At 37.0% G+C, this 15456-nt stretch overlaps 1 protein-coding gene across 1 annotated transcript in view; it reads left to right on the forward strand.

Annotated features, from left to right (window-relative positions):
- The window catches only part of LOC139712806 (DNA repair and recombination protein RAD54B-like), a 34093-nt gene extending 19194 nt beyond the window's left edge, over positions 1–14899 (forward strand). The window contains exons 8-21 of the mRNA XM_071624598.1: positions 1933–2082; positions 3050–3106; positions 3981–4035; positions 5574–5680; positions 6734–6806; positions 7644–7912; positions 9145–9312; positions 10306–10432; positions 11073–11179; positions 12050–12115; positions 12733–12849; positions 13369–13542; positions 14102–14170; positions 14810–14899. Of these exons, the coding sequence (XP_071480699.1) occupies positions 1933–2082; positions 3050–3106; positions 3981–4035; positions 5574–5680; positions 6734–6806; positions 7644–7912; positions 9145–9312; positions 10306–10432; positions 11073–11179; positions 12050–12115; positions 12733–12849; positions 13369–13542; positions 14102–14170; positions 14810–14899 (1629 nt within the window). The remainder of the gene's footprint in view (positions 1–1932; positions 2083–3049; positions 3107–3980; positions 4036–5573; positions 5681–6733; positions 6807–7643; positions 7913–9144; positions 9313–10305; positions 10433–11072; positions 11180–12049; positions 12116–12732; positions 12850–13368; positions 13543–14101; positions 14171–14809) is intronic.
- Positions 14900–15456: the final 557 nt, after the last annotated feature.

Below are 15456 nucleotides of genomic sequence, written 5' to 3' on the forward strand. Positions count from 1 at the left end.
CAGAGTGGTCAAAGAAAGATGATTGGCAGAGCGTAGTGCTATTGTAAGCACTCCATTTGCACGGCTGCTATATGCATACCGTGTACGTGTGTATAGGTACAGTAGGTGTTGGGGATTTTCCTTGTCAGCTGTGTACCAGGTATTTCTTTGAGCGCACGATCGTTCTGGGGCTCAGAATATTTACAATCGAGTGTGAAAAGATTTGTGACATGTCTTCGCTGTCCACGCGCGCTTCATCGGAAATGCTGAGTGATGTTTGCAATTTCAATTCGAGCAACATGCTGGGAAAAACAATAAGTTAATTAAGATCGGGACATGAGATTTCCCTTCGAGGTAACCGAACTTCGAGTTAGTTTTTTTCGAGCTATGCGAATTTTAACACACGAAAACTCCATAGGAACAATCGGGACTTTCATTTTGCCTTCGAGGTAAGCGATATTCGGCTTATCCGAGTTCGAGGTATCCGAGGTTGACTGTACTTGTACTTGTAGATCTTCTTCCTTAGAGTCTTTTTCAGTAATGTGACTCTTGCAGATAACCAAAATACCTTTAACCCATTGAGGACGAGTCCCAAGTATACTCGGGCAAGTATCTATGGGAAATGCGCATTGTAACAAAATCAGCCCGTCCTAGATCCTCAAAGGGTTAATATCAAACTGATGTATCGTTAGCGATTCACGGTTAGATATTTAGCCATGCTTGGTCTTAACTCTTAATAATGACTCCAATAAACAACTGCCTTTGTGAATTACATCCTTGTGTGCACTGATATGATTGAGACATCAGAAGCTTTATGAGATACCAAAGAATAAACATCAGTCAATCATACTTTGTAATGTTATATTCGTATTGATGGTGCATTCATTCCATACCACTGGTTTTATAGTTTGATTTAGTCCTTCCGTGTGCTTTAATATTCTGATCAGCTCATTCACTGGTCTACTTTCTTTTTTGATCATCACCAAACTAACTTTCAGTCATTTTAAAAGGGTTGGTATAGTACTGGTAGAGATGAAAATTGGGTTTTTACTTTTTGCGAGATATCAAGATACCACTTGCAAAATAGTACAGAACATACCATTCTTAGAGGAATTCAAAGTTTTTTTTAATGAAAATCAGTTTTATAATGGCTGAGACATCTGAAAACAAAGTAAAACAAAGTGATCGTAATAAAAGGCGGGTCCCAACTTTTATTAGCATTTGCTCTGTTTTGGGTATCTCAGCCATTTCAAAACCAATTTTCATCAAACAAACATTGAATTCCTCTTGGAATTATATGTTCTTTCATACGTCTTAAAAGGTTTCTCATTATCTCACCCCAAAATATTAGAAACCTGAAGTTAAGTCTCAACCAAAACTACTGTATACGCTGTTATTTTCACGTACAGATATTTTCGCGAATCAGGAGGCCATAGACATTTTCGTGAGATGTTGTTTTCGCGAACTGTCAGCGACGCTAATGTAAATTTTCGCGTGTTGTTAATTTCGCAATCCAACTAAGATTTGCGAAATTCGCGAAAATAACAGCTTATACAGTATACGATCTGATTAATAAGGATTTTATAATCCAACTCATCCCCGATGTGCCACTGTGACCTGCTGTATCACCACAAAGGAATGTGTTGTCACTTCAGACGTTCATACTGGGTCTCACATCGCAGGGAAAGTCCTGTGCTGCAGAACCATACAATGTGAATGCTGGTCTCAACATGGCCAGACCTTTTTTTTTTTTTTTTTGGGGGGGGGGGGGGGGGAGGGGGGGAGGGATTAAATGATTGCTAATCAGATGGCTACCGTCATTATATAGCAAATTACAACTGTGTGAATAGAGAAAAGGGTTGCAGCTAGCCCTGCAGTTGTGTTAGATTCTGAGTGTGGGAATCAAAATAGCTGAAGGGAAAGTCTTTTGTGATTTTTTTTTCTTCCTCGCAGGAATTCAAGAAGAGCCCTCTATTTCCTGTCATGGTCATCAGCTACGAGATGCTTGTGCGCTATGCAGAGGATGTCCGACAGATAACCTTTGACCTCATTGTATGTGACGAGGGTCACAGGCTAAAGAACAGCACCATCAAGACAACTTCTGTAAGCATGATCTATGTGCTTTATCATTTGCTATCAAAGGTTCATACCAGAATGCTCGGTTGAAGTTAGAGGAGTTTGTTCTTGATATATTTCAATCTCTTCCTTGTTCTTCAGCTTTCATATGTACAACTGCACAATATATGTTGTTCTCTTTATATGTCCCTGTGCACATCAGAATTTGCCACTCGATTAATGGCGCATTACAAATACTGTGCCTAATTTGATTCATGCAAAATTGTTATGTGCGTTCAGATATTAAAGTAAAAATCAATATGGTATTTTGGGAACTGACATCAGATTAAATGAAGTTTGAATTACCCTTTCAGATTCAAGGGATTTTTTTTATCGTGTAATTTCAGAGATTAGACCTTCAAAACAAAGGTATTCAGAGGATTTTTGGTCTGTAGCTGGACAAATGTTTTAAAAAAAATGTATTAATGTCAAAATCTGATGGAGATGATATCATTTTGTTCAAGAATTTGTTGGATACTTTCCTGTAAATCATCACTTTCTCTAGTTCTATGATGACAAAAGACAGAATGACAAATATTTTGTCCATCTTGCTCAGTGGTGACAAATGTAAAAATGAATGAAATTGACTGTAGTGTGAATCAATCCTTGTAAGCTGTCCAGACTTTATTTCATTTAAGGGAGTTTGTTGCCATGAGCTATTCAGTTGAGATTCATAGAATTTTAATATAAGGGCAAGCATTTGTGTTCATATGTATGTAAATATCATGTACATGTATGATTAACAAATGTAAATATGTGATGTTCATGGGACAGTACTGTAAAAGTGGAAATTTTGCGCATTTCGCACAACTAAAAGCTAGCACGGTAATAAAAACTCTTCTTTCCCGGCCAAGCGTGAAAAATTAGTCGCGCGAAAATATCCACTTTTACAGTAGTCCATGTGCACCTGTTGTTGGTTGTACTAGTGCCACTCTCTTCTGTATCAAACTCCTAGCTGCTGTCAAGCCTTGCAGTACGTCGAAGGATTCTTCTTACTGGTACTCCTATACAGGTGAGAGAACTTTCAAGATATAGTCAGTTTTAAATGCTTTTCATGATATGTTTACGAGAACACTGAATACTGTTGCAGGGATTTCTGTCTTTTTTTTTGCTGCCGGTTTAAGGACAAGTTTATGCACTTAAATCCACTGTGTGTGTAGTGTTAATTGTGTTTGCTTCAGAGACCTAAAAAAATAAAATGAGGATAAATGCAATGTCTTTCCTCATATTCTTGAGTACAGGGAACTTGTTTGGTCATCAGGAAGTCATCAAAAAGATTTCATATATTGGCTTACTTTTTTTTCTGTCTAACTTTTCTTTTCTTTCCTTTTATTTGTCGATTACGACCCAGAATGCCAGTCACACATAGCAAGTTTTAATGCTGTTTCTCCATATGTTATGATATTGCAAGGATTTATGTGCTTAGAACACTGATTATTCCTTTGTTCTCCAGTAGATATGCATATCTCACCAAATATCCGTACAAAACCTCAGCATACACAGATACACATGCAGAAAAAAAAAAATGAAAAGTCATAGAGTCTTTCTTCAAAATAAAGACTTTTTTATGTTGCAACTGTAGTGAACTTCTCTATGTATTTTCTGTCACACATACTATTATGTTTACTTACCTGAAACCATTCTTTCATAGCTTCATTCAGAATATTTTCTTATTTTGTTAATGTTAGATGATTTTCTTTTAAATCAAGTTCTGTCAATGAAAACAAGACCCATTGCATTTACAATAATGTAATGAAATTTGATTCCTTTTCTGTACAAATAGATATGATATAGATGTATTTCATTACGCTTTGTTATGTGATGTGAATATTCTGATATGTCTACCCTTTTTCTGTTTTTCTCCATTTTTCCCCATGTTCGTCCAGAATGATCTTCAAGAGTTCCATTCCATCGTTGAGTTCTGCAATCCAGGAGTATTTGGTAAGCAACTATATTGTATTTCCCTCAAGCAATCAAGAGTTAGATACACACCAGGCAACCTTGGGAACAGAGAATATATCATTAAATCCTCAGACCTGTATGTTTTTTAACACAATGCTTATGCAAAGATAGTGGGTCCAGTACAGAATCTGTAGGGATTTCAGAATCAAGTAGGAAATGAGTTAAGGGACTGTAGAATATCAAAATACCTGTATGTTTCAGCACTCTCTGTGTATTAGAAAATGAATATGTGATAAAACTTACCATTAAAAGACATTACGCATCTTTTCCTTTATTGTACAATATCTATTCAGGGTCTGTTCATTCTTGAAGACAAGACAGATTGTATGGCACATTCTTCTGACTACATTGTGGATGTGTGGCATACACTATTGACCTGTGTGCAAGAGAATTATAAAACCTTTGTATCAAATATTTGTAACATTCTTCCCCTCCCAATCCTTGCTGCAAGAAGGCGACCATGTAAATTGCTTTGTAGGGTTTATAGTTTTGTTGTCAATGTCCGATGTGTTGTTGTCACTATACATTTTTCTGTACCTAATCATTTATATGTTTTAGTGGAGTGCATATTACAAGCTCTGCTCTGAGCTTCCCCTCCACTTTCAACATTTTCAATATCATTCAGTTAATATCATGCATCTAGGCTTCACAATGTATTGCTTGTTTATATTATATTTCGATATATGTAGAATATTATATTGCTTTTTATTGCATGATGTGTTTTGTACTCGTATACTCTGCATTGAAAAAGAAAATGAATGAATGAAATCAAATGAATAAAAAAAGATCTCATAAGGGACTGTCAATAAAATAAAAACATTTCTCTGCTTTCCTGTGAGAAGCTGTATCATCATGGCATGTCAGTAACAGATGGCGATATTACAAATGTGGTTCATTACTGGAGTAGAAAGTGCTCCAAGGTACTCACGTTGAATGTCACAATGGACATTTGCACATTGGTCCTTGTCATTAGAATAATTCAATCATTTCTCATCTCTCCCTCCATCTCCCTTTCTCTCACATCTCTCACCATCTTTCTCTCTCTCTCTTTCTACCTCATCTTTTACCCTCCCCACCCCCTTTCTCTCAATCTTTCTCCCTCTCTGTTTAAAAGCATAATTTACCATTTGCAGATGAAACAAAAACCCAGCTTTAGTGCTTCAAAATAGTTCTTAAATGTGAGTTTGGGATAGAAACAATCAATGTAAAAATTTAAATCAGTATAATTAATGTTAAGTATTGTTAAATACACAGAATGTAAACAATACTTATGATAAAAATGTTTGTAGACTAAACCGTCTACAGTTATGGTTTTGTGAGAAAAGTGGTGATATCTCCTTAGATTTTAGGCTATCGTGAATTTTTGACATGGTAGGATGTTTTGTGATACAACTGTCCTACACATTTGCATCAAATGTGATGTCTTGAACATTTTTTAAATCACTGCTCCCAATGTTGAACAGTACCTTTAATGCTTGCTTTTTCTCCCGTTCCCTCTTACTGCTCCAATGATGCAGGCACAAGTGCATCATTCCACCGTGTCTACGAAGACCCCATCCTCCGAGGCAATCAGCCGCAAGCCTCCCAGGAGGAGAAGACACTAGGACAGGCAAGAGCCAGCGAGGTACATCGCCAAGATGTCATTTTCTCGCACTGCTCGAGTGTCCTGTCAAATACAAACCTATTCGGTTTTAAAATACTTGTCACTTATGTTGGCCATACTTGCTGGGGGGCTTCTAAAATATGAAGAAAAGGTGATTCAATGGGTTATGCAATGAGTTGGATGCATAATGGGTTATGCAGTGAGTTGGATGCATTGCTATGTCAGTGAGTAACTCAATTTAATACTGTAAATTTTCAGGCAAGTAATTTTTTTGCACACAGCCAGGTAAGATGAATATTGTGTGTTTTAATTCTGCCGGCTGTCACGACAAATGAGCGAACACTTTAAACAGCTCATCACTGCAAAGGCGGTTAAGGGCTTTGGTAGAACATCATATGGTAGAAGGTAAGTGGTTCTCATTATGACAGCATATACATTTACGCTACAGGACTAATGAAGGTGAAAAAACTGAAAGTAACATAGCAGTTATAGCCGTACAATATACCAACCTTGAGATGAAAGATGTGACATAATATTCAATTTAACAAGCAAAATTTTGCACATGCTTATTATTACACATTTGTTTCATGTCGCATGAAATTCATGAAAATTTCCCCCTTTTTGCAGTATTGTTAAGCATACTTGAAGCCCCTCTGTTACAGTTGAAATATTTCCAGATTGTGTTCTATGAAGACACTTCCCTACATGCCAGAAATATGAAGGAAACAATTTCCCTACAAGTAATTGTTCTAGTACTGTAAAAGTGGACATTTTCGCGCATTTCGCACGACCAGAAACTACATGTAGCACGAAAATAAAAGCTTAAATGTGTGCAATTTTCAAACAGCTGCATTATATCGACATTTTCAGTAAGTGTTACAGAGTATTAGCACTCTTTCTTTTGAAATTTGAAAGAATTTTGCCATGTGTATACTGCCTGTAACCGTCGATATTGATCACAGGAGTATGTGCATAATGAGCATAGTCTGCTTGTGGTTATTTTTAATGAAATATGTTGATTCTTCTCAATGTTCCTCACCTTTTTTCTGCACATCATACTTTTGCAACCATCAGTTATCTCGGTTGACCAGTCTCTTTGTCTTGAGGAGAACTCAAGAAGTAAACAACAAGTACCTCCCACCCAAAGGTAAGTTGTTAGCTGAGAGAGTTCACCACATAATTTATTTGGAGCACTGTATATGCCATATATTTTGCAATAGTTTTTGCAAATTTGGACTTGTAAAACAATTGCACAAGTGATTGAATATGCAATGGAAAACCACAGTGATGAATTGAGAAATGAGCGTTATACCTTTTCAGAGGAAAAGTTAATGATTTCCCACCTTTGAGACGATGTATAGCACAATTGAGTTACCGGAGGCAATTATTTTTGCAAGTTAATGTTCTGCAATTATTAGTCAACATGTGCAAACTCACAAAGATAAAAACACCCCAAACTCAGTAGCTAGAATATATTAATCACTCCTCCAGAGTCTTTATCCATTGACAACATAAATTTGTGATGAGCCTTTGGTTACAATTCCTTCCATATATTGATACGCTTAGTTCTATGGTTTGAAATATAAACAAATAATAAAGTTCATAATTTTGATGTGTGTTTTGACTTTGCTTAAAGCTTCTTCATTGTGAAATCACTAATGAAGCTTCTCATGAATAATATATTATTCATTTCCCAAGTTCCAGGATCAAAAATATGTGCTTAAACACAGTCAAAACAGGAGATTTCCCAAGTAGTGATTGTTATATACAGACTGGAGACAGGTGTCAGCCATTTTGACCTTATGAGAAGGCAGTTAGATTGCAGCTAAGTTTGTTATCCTGATGCCAGTAGCCATAGCAACATGTTTAGAGGACTGAGTTTATGCTTTCAATGTACCGGTATGTCCTTTGATTTTGCCTTTTCTTTTCCATATTTGAATCATTCCATCCTCTCACGTTCCTTCGACCCTGCTTCCAATCCCAGTGGAGATGGTGATATTCTGCAGACCCTCCCCTCTGCAGCTCCTCCTCTACCGCCAGCTCCTGGGCTCCAGGCTGGTCCGATCCTGCCTCCTTCGGGGCTACTCCGTATCGTCGGGGGCGGGCTCCCCGCACCTTGTGTGCATCGGGGCCCTGAAGAAGCTGTGCAATGATCCCAGCTTGCTGTATGTGTCAAGCAGGGAGGTCGACGAGGAGCTCAGGGAGAAGGAAGGAGACCCAAGAGGCTGGCTCCTGGATGACAGTGAGGAAGAGGTAGCTACCATGCTAAGAAGATTTTTTTTGTTTTGTTTTTTAAAGAACTGTAGTTTGCTTGATATGCCCTCTTTTTACTATTTCATTGTATTGGTGTTATCATCTTCTTATTTATTGTAAAGATGTAATATTCCTTTCTGTAGTCATTATAAAGGTGTTAATTTCAATTTTGTGCTTTTTAAATATGCTTTATTCTCTCTGTGTTCCTTTTATTATTTGGTATTTCAACGTTTAAATTGCAATATGTGTATGATTTGTTTTCAAGGGTACATTCTATTTTAACAAGCCTCTGGCTTTCTCAGAACTGTACCTGCTACATTTTGTAAACATTTTATATCAAAACGATTTTTATTACTGAATAAATGTATGAATTGAATTGATTTGAATTGAAGTACTTCTTTCTGATAGTCATTGTATTAATATAGTGATCTTTTACGTAGTGTATTGGTGTAATACTGCTGTTGTCATCAGCTGTGAATAATTGCCTATGTATGCTATGGCACGACCACTTGTTTCACATTATGAGGATATTTTAACCTTTTTAGCTCCATTAAGTTTAAACACTGTTGAAATTGCGTGCAAAGAAATTTCCAGTGATTTCAAGTGAATAGCCTCTGTTTGTATTGATACCATTGCAGAAGGAGGTTGCCTTTTATTAGGCTTCTTCCATTAAGTGTGAAGTGATGTCAGATGAATTTGGTACACAGTTGTATGCTCATCATGTGATAAGTTAAAAATTGTAGGGTTGGATTCCTCTGTAAGGGGCAGAATGGGGCGTACATGTACTAAACAATTACCTAGCATTGTACTGAATGTGTAGTGAGATATCACTTGTATGTATACGTTGCATTTGTGCATACTGTATATGCCATATATTTCATTATAGAGGTGTTTATTTTTGCGAATTTAGCGAGTCGGATGCTATTCGCAAATTCAACAACAAGCAAAAGTATTAACTCTGTGACGTGTGCGCATACATTTCTCCGTCCATTAGCATACTTCTGATAGCAAATTTAACCACTCGCGAATTTGTCAGGAAGTCCCGATTCACAAAGAATTAGACTCGCTGAATATATGACATATACAGTACTTTGACCAACTATTTCTGATGTGCCAAATGACAAACTATGGCTACATTGCCCACAATAGCAGGGTTCGAGAATGACTCTGTGCTGTAACTTTAATCCATGACTCAACTAGTTTTAATGTTTCCCTCCACCCTCCCCCGTCAGGTTTCCTTGTACGATGGTCTCTTCCCACTGTATCCAGAGGACTACAGCGAAGGGAGGCCCTTGGTGGAACACTGTGGCAAGCTGTGGACTCTATCCCGAATGCTGGGAGCCCTGCACGCAGACCCAGCCGGCAGGGAGAGAATAGTGATCGTCTCTAACTACACCCAGGTAACCCTCCGTGGTTTGTGAGGACGCTGTGTGAGAGTGAGTGGGTCGGTGGATGTAAGGATTGAAAAGATGGAATGAATGTGGCAGTGCTTTGATGAATACTGGAATGTTTATAGGTATTGTAAAGATAGATAGATAGATAGATAGATAGATAGATAGATAGATAGATAGATAGATAGATAGATAGATAGATAAATAGATAGATTGATGGATAGAAAGGTAGGCAGATAGGTAGATACAAAATTGTACCTGAATAGACATGAAGAAAGACAAATGCTGTAAATGTTGATTTTTTTCATGATTAATATTTCACAGCTGAGCGGCTCAAAATCCTATTCGTGGGTTCTTGAATTCATGATGTACAATTGTCAACCCTTTCAAAATATACTGTGCAGAAAAATAATGAGAAGATATTCTCACAGGATTGTAGAATTCACGCTAGCCAAAGTAGCACAAAATACAAAAAAAAAAAAAAAATTGTGATTATAGTAGTAAAGAGATATATGGATAAATGGATGGATAGATAAAAAGAAAGAGAGGTAGATAGATACATATTGTCAGATGAATGTTTATATTAGATATCTGGCTCACATATTTATAGACTTATATATCTAAGGGTGACAGTATCTGTCAGTAACAAGTGAGCTTTTTTTCCCCGATGGACAATCACTTACAAAATTTCTTTTCCTATCCATATCTTAAAAAAAACCAACAACAACTAGTATTAGCAGCAATATCATAATATGATCTTGCCATTAAAGCTGAAAATGATAATAATAAATTCTCTGTACATGGAGAAATTCTAATTTTATCTTTCTCTCTTTCTGTTCATCTACCAGTAATCTACCCTTTCATCTATCTATCCTTATATTTTCATATATTCTCTTTGTATCTGTTCTTTGTCTATCTTTCTTATGTTTTGTTCTTTATATTATCATAAATTTTCATATTATTTCCTACTTTTGTCTAACTTGGTGACTTATCACTCTGCAGACTCTGGATCTCTTGCAAGCTCTGTGCACCGTAGAAGGTTACCAGTTCTCCAGGCTAGATGGCTCAACGCCCACAGCCAAACGCCAGTCCATTGTGGAACACTTCAACAGTAGCTACGCCAAAGAGAGTGAGTACTGAGCACCAAGCCGTGAGCTAGCAATGAATGATGAACACCTCTTCCTATAGTGCTGCATTACAAACTTGTGAACAGAATGTTCTTCCTTTGGAATTCTATGAATTTTAAACATGAGTGCACATTGTACAACTAGAAGATTTTAACAGAAACTTGACCATGGAAATTAATGTCAGTCAAAGTCAAATTTTCAGTTGTTATGTTTCATTGTTTACCTATGCTACAATGTATGTGGCACAGATCACTAGTAATTAGCTTTATGATGACAATAAAGAAATGTTACAATGGTGTTTGCATGAAACATGAGTAATTGCCATATAAAAGCTAGGGTTGCTGCTCCTAAGTCAGTTCTACAAAGAAATGTTTGTATTAACATTGAGCTTGTGTGTGGTTTGTTCAGATTCTAAGGGAGACAATTAACTCTTGTGTGGTGACAGCAGAAACGAAAGTAAAACAAGAAACACTCACAAACTACTTCTCCAATATGCGGTCCTGATGTATTCTTTATCTTTAGCACGTCAATCATTTTCTTCTTTTTCTGTGGTGTAACATATCCTTCCTGTGATTCTTAGTATCCGAGAGAACCATTTCCTGTAGATTTACTGGGACATGTTGCTCTTCCTCCTGCTTTTAGCTGTATTCTTGCTCAGCTCCAAGGCCGGAGGCGTGGGCTTGAATCTGATTGGTGCCTCAAGACTCCTCCTCTATGACATCGACTGGAACCCAGCCAATGATCTTCAGGTAAGCAATTACAGAACCAAATGTGGATGTAAAATTTGGAAATAAAGAAGTGCATGAAGTTCAAAAGACTGAGATGAGATAGTCATCTACCCCTCTAATGCAGGCATTTTCTTGTTTTCTTTTTGCCAAATTGGGGTCTTTGTTTGTTTGTTTGTTTGTTTGTTGTTGTTGTTGTTTTTTTAATTCAGTGTCAGAAATGGAGTACTTTACCCTAGAATGCACCTTTGATTGACAGATACATATTTTGCATTCCATAAGTTTACTGTCAGGACAGTAAAGCTGGATATTAAAGGCATAATTTACCATTTGCAGATGAAACAAAAACCCAGTATTATTGCTTCAAAATAGTTCTAAGATGTGAGCTAGGGATAGGAACAGCCAATGTAAAAACTTGAACCAGTGTAATCGATGCTAAGTATTGTTAAATATACAAAATGTGAACAATAGTTATAATAAAAAATGTTTCCAGACTAAACCGTCTACAATTATGGTTTAATGAGAAAAATTGTGATATCTCCTTATATTTTAGGCTTTATTGCAAAACTTTTTAATGTATGGTAGGATGTTTTGTGATGCAACTGACCTAGACATATGCATCAAAAGTGATATCTTGGACATTTTTTAAATCCCTGCTCCCAAAGGTGAACAGGACCTTTAACAAGCTTATAGAGTTAATGCCTACAGTGAGTATTAACTTACCATGCCAGGAATTGTAGAAGTGATGAAAGTTTATGTCTTTATTATCACAGGAGTTGTTACCCTGCAAAGAAAGAATGATGAATTTGCCTGGTGTACTAAGAATGACTATTAGTTTGCACAAGTGTTTTCTTTCATTTCTGTTGATGTTTCAAATGATTCTCTCCCGCTCAGGCTATGGCAAGGGTGTGGCGTGATGGCCAGAAGAAGACAGTGCATATATACAGAATGATCACTGCGGTATGTCAAGCTTCACTCTGAGAAATGTTCATATATCATCTGTAGACTCCTAAACTGTATAATGTGGTATTCTTTCCTTTCTGGCTGTAGACAGGCAACATGCTCTGATGTTGTGTAATACTATTTCAGCTGATGTCCTTAGAGAAGGTAATATCTTAAAGGCTATTGGAAAGGCAGTTTTTCCAGTCTCCAAATCGTTCACCAACTATTTTAAGCTGATACTCCAATAGTAGATGACCGCCACTGTACAGATTAGAAAGCAGCAAGAAGTTTTAGAGTCATAATATGCATAACATTGTTCAATGTATATTGCCTGGAACAGATATTGATGATGATTCATTTTATATATAAGACAAGATTTTGTTTCTTCTCATTATTCGATGTAGCAAGGAATTATGGTTGCTGAAAGCTGCTTCAAATCAAGAGAGAAAGAAAAGGGGACTGGAGCACTCTATGTGTAATCCTTTCATAGGTGATGTTAGATAAAGTATCAGGAAAATAATCTGAGATTTTAGAAGCCCCATATGAACTAAATCATTGTGAAATGTTGAGAGGGTTCATGCATCAAAAGATGAGATGCTTCAAGCTTGCATCTCTCCTGCTCTGATGTGTCACAGGGCACAATCGAGGAGAAGATCTACCAGCGCCAGATCAGCAAGCAGAGCCTGAGTGGGACGGTGGTGGACACTAAGGATGCCACCACATCCATCAAGTTTTCCCTGGAAGATCTCAAGGTAACCACCATTATATCCACTGCATCTCTAGAGAGCAGTTATGTAATCTATGATAGGGAAGTATGTATGGACATGTGTGTTTGTGATGTGTGTATATGTGTATATGTGAATGCATGTTTTTATTATGCATGTACTTGTGTGTGAATGTGTTGTATTGAAGTGTTGAAGTAAACAGTCATGTCTATGGTAATAATGAACCAGAGACAATAAATAGAGTTTGATGCATTTGCGGGTAAGTGGATTTGTATGAGTATGTATACAGTAAGTCAGAAAAGAACTAAAGCTGGGAGATGGGAGTATGTCAAACATACAAAAAAGGCATTAAATCAGAGGGTATCTGAATATCTTTGGTGAAAGAATTTGTCAATAGAATGAAGATGAGTTGTAAACTACATCCACTTTTAATACATGCATACTTATATCTCCGTTTCGCATGTCCATAGCAGCAGCAATACTGTGATTAAAATATTTCAGATGAAAAATGCAAACACTGATACTAAACCCTGTCTTTGCCGCCAGGATCTGTTCACACTGCATGAAGACTGTGCCTGCATCACACACGAGATGCTTGGCTGTGACTGCCAGGAGAACACAGGAAAAAGTAAAGGAGAGCAGTGTGAACAGGCCCCTGTACCCAAGGAACCAACTCGCAGAGCCTGCCAGCTTGGAAGGCATCAGTCGGCAAGCATCAAGGTATTACTGATGAGATGTATATATATAATATCAAAATGATATTACCCTAGTCTGTAGGATATTACTCCTCCAAAGTGATAATTGCAACACAAGAAATTCCTTGGCACTTGTCAACTGAAAGAAAGGCAAATATTTGTAAGATATGGACTGTATGTTTCCTCTGCAGTACTCGGACATTGTTGAAACCCAAAGAAAGCACATTTGTTATATTTCTTTTCATATGTACAAAAACAAAAACAACATAATTGTAATAATGATAATGATAATAATGATAATAATAATGATAATAACAATAATAATGACTATTTGTACAGTGCACAGGTCCACCTTTCAGTGCTCATGGCAGTTCAGAAAAGATTTTTAAAAAAATTGTATAGGGCCTATGTAATATATATAAGATAATTTGTTTCAAATATGATTTTGAATATACTCTCATTGTTGAGGAAGCCATGTGCAAACTTTCTGGTAGCCAGGAGCAACTGGTTACTGTGGAGATTATACCAAATATGTGAATGATTGAAATTAAGTAGTGTATTTATCAATGATGTATTCCCAACAGAAGAACTTGTCCATGGGTGAGTTGAATGACTGGAGACATTACCCAGCCCCACTTCAAGATGATTTCCAGGTGAGTCCTCTGACATTTCTAGCAATGTCCACAAGAAAGTTGTGATAACAAGGAAAATAATGTGCAGCGCCCCTCTGTTGGGGAAAGCATTTCATATTGCCATTACAATCTTCCAGTGAAGCAACTTGTTTGTGATCTCTTAAACAGCTGTCTAATATGAGATCATGTAGTCTTTAGAGAGAGAGAGGAAGAGTGGGGGAAAAAAAAAACAGGAGAATATGGGTTCCTGTTGTGTGTTTTCAGTTTGTTTGCTTTCCTTCAAATACTGGTGTTACTTTTGACAGATATTTAGAGAATTGAAAATGAAAGAAAAAGCAAATAATTGCAAGCACTACCACAAGGTAAAATTAATGTTGCACAATGTAAGGATTGGACTTCATATTCCTAATTTACTTTATTTAGTTTGAAATTATAAAAGAGTTGATCCTTAGATTCATTTGTTTATTCATTAATCATCTTTACTTTTCACCATGTTTATTTGTCTGTCTGCACCCATTGTCTGTCCTTTACTCTTTCCGTCATTCAATACTCATCCTCAATGTCTGGTTTAATGTGTACCCATCCTCTCTCAGCCAATCTACTTGTGCTCTCCCTTTTAATTCTCTCTTCTCTCTCACTCCCTGTCTGTCTCTTCTGTAGGATGAGTTTTTGCTTGCTGCCAAGGAGAGAATCACCTTTGTCTTCCAGAGTGAAACCAACATGACCACACCCCAGACAGCGCCCTCGTAGACTGGTCTCTTCCAGCAGGATCAGAGGACTTGGGGGCTAATGATTACATGCCAAAGAAAAACATGAAGCTCAGGGATTTGATGATGAATATTATTGTATTCATTAACTCTCTTTTCATAATGCATTTCAATATGTATTCATTGTCAGTCAGACATATTTTTTCCATTGGAACTTTATCAATCAAAATCTATCATATGACAACATGGGACATAAGAGAAAAACAAGCAAGAGAATCAGATTGTAATGCGAAGAAGTTGAAGAGGAAAAGGACTGGGAAAGGGAAGATTCTTCTTGTCTTTTTAATCCTAAAGTTTCATGATGTCATCCCAGATGGTATATGAGGACATTTATTCCTGTGTTACACGTGGTCATTGGTCTCCTTTGCTCTTGGTTCTCAGATCACTTGTATCCTGTATTTGATGGCTTGTTTCTTCTAGTATCCTCTTCATAAGTGAGTGTGGGGGGAGGGGGAGGGGGCAAGCACTTTTGCGATGAGATGGTCAGTTTATATTCATTGCTGAGTAGTATGTTTATTGGGGACCAGCATGGAAACCACC

Source organism: Diadema antillarum, unplaced genomic scaffold, assembly GCF_040938485.1.
Source record: "Diadema antillarum isolate AM-2024a unplaced genomic scaffold, OU_Dant_1.0 seq00001860_RagTag, whole genome shotgun sequence".
Taxonomy (NCBI): Eukaryota; Metazoa; Echinodermata; class Echinoidea; order Diadematoida; family Diadematidae; genus Diadema; species Diadema antillarum.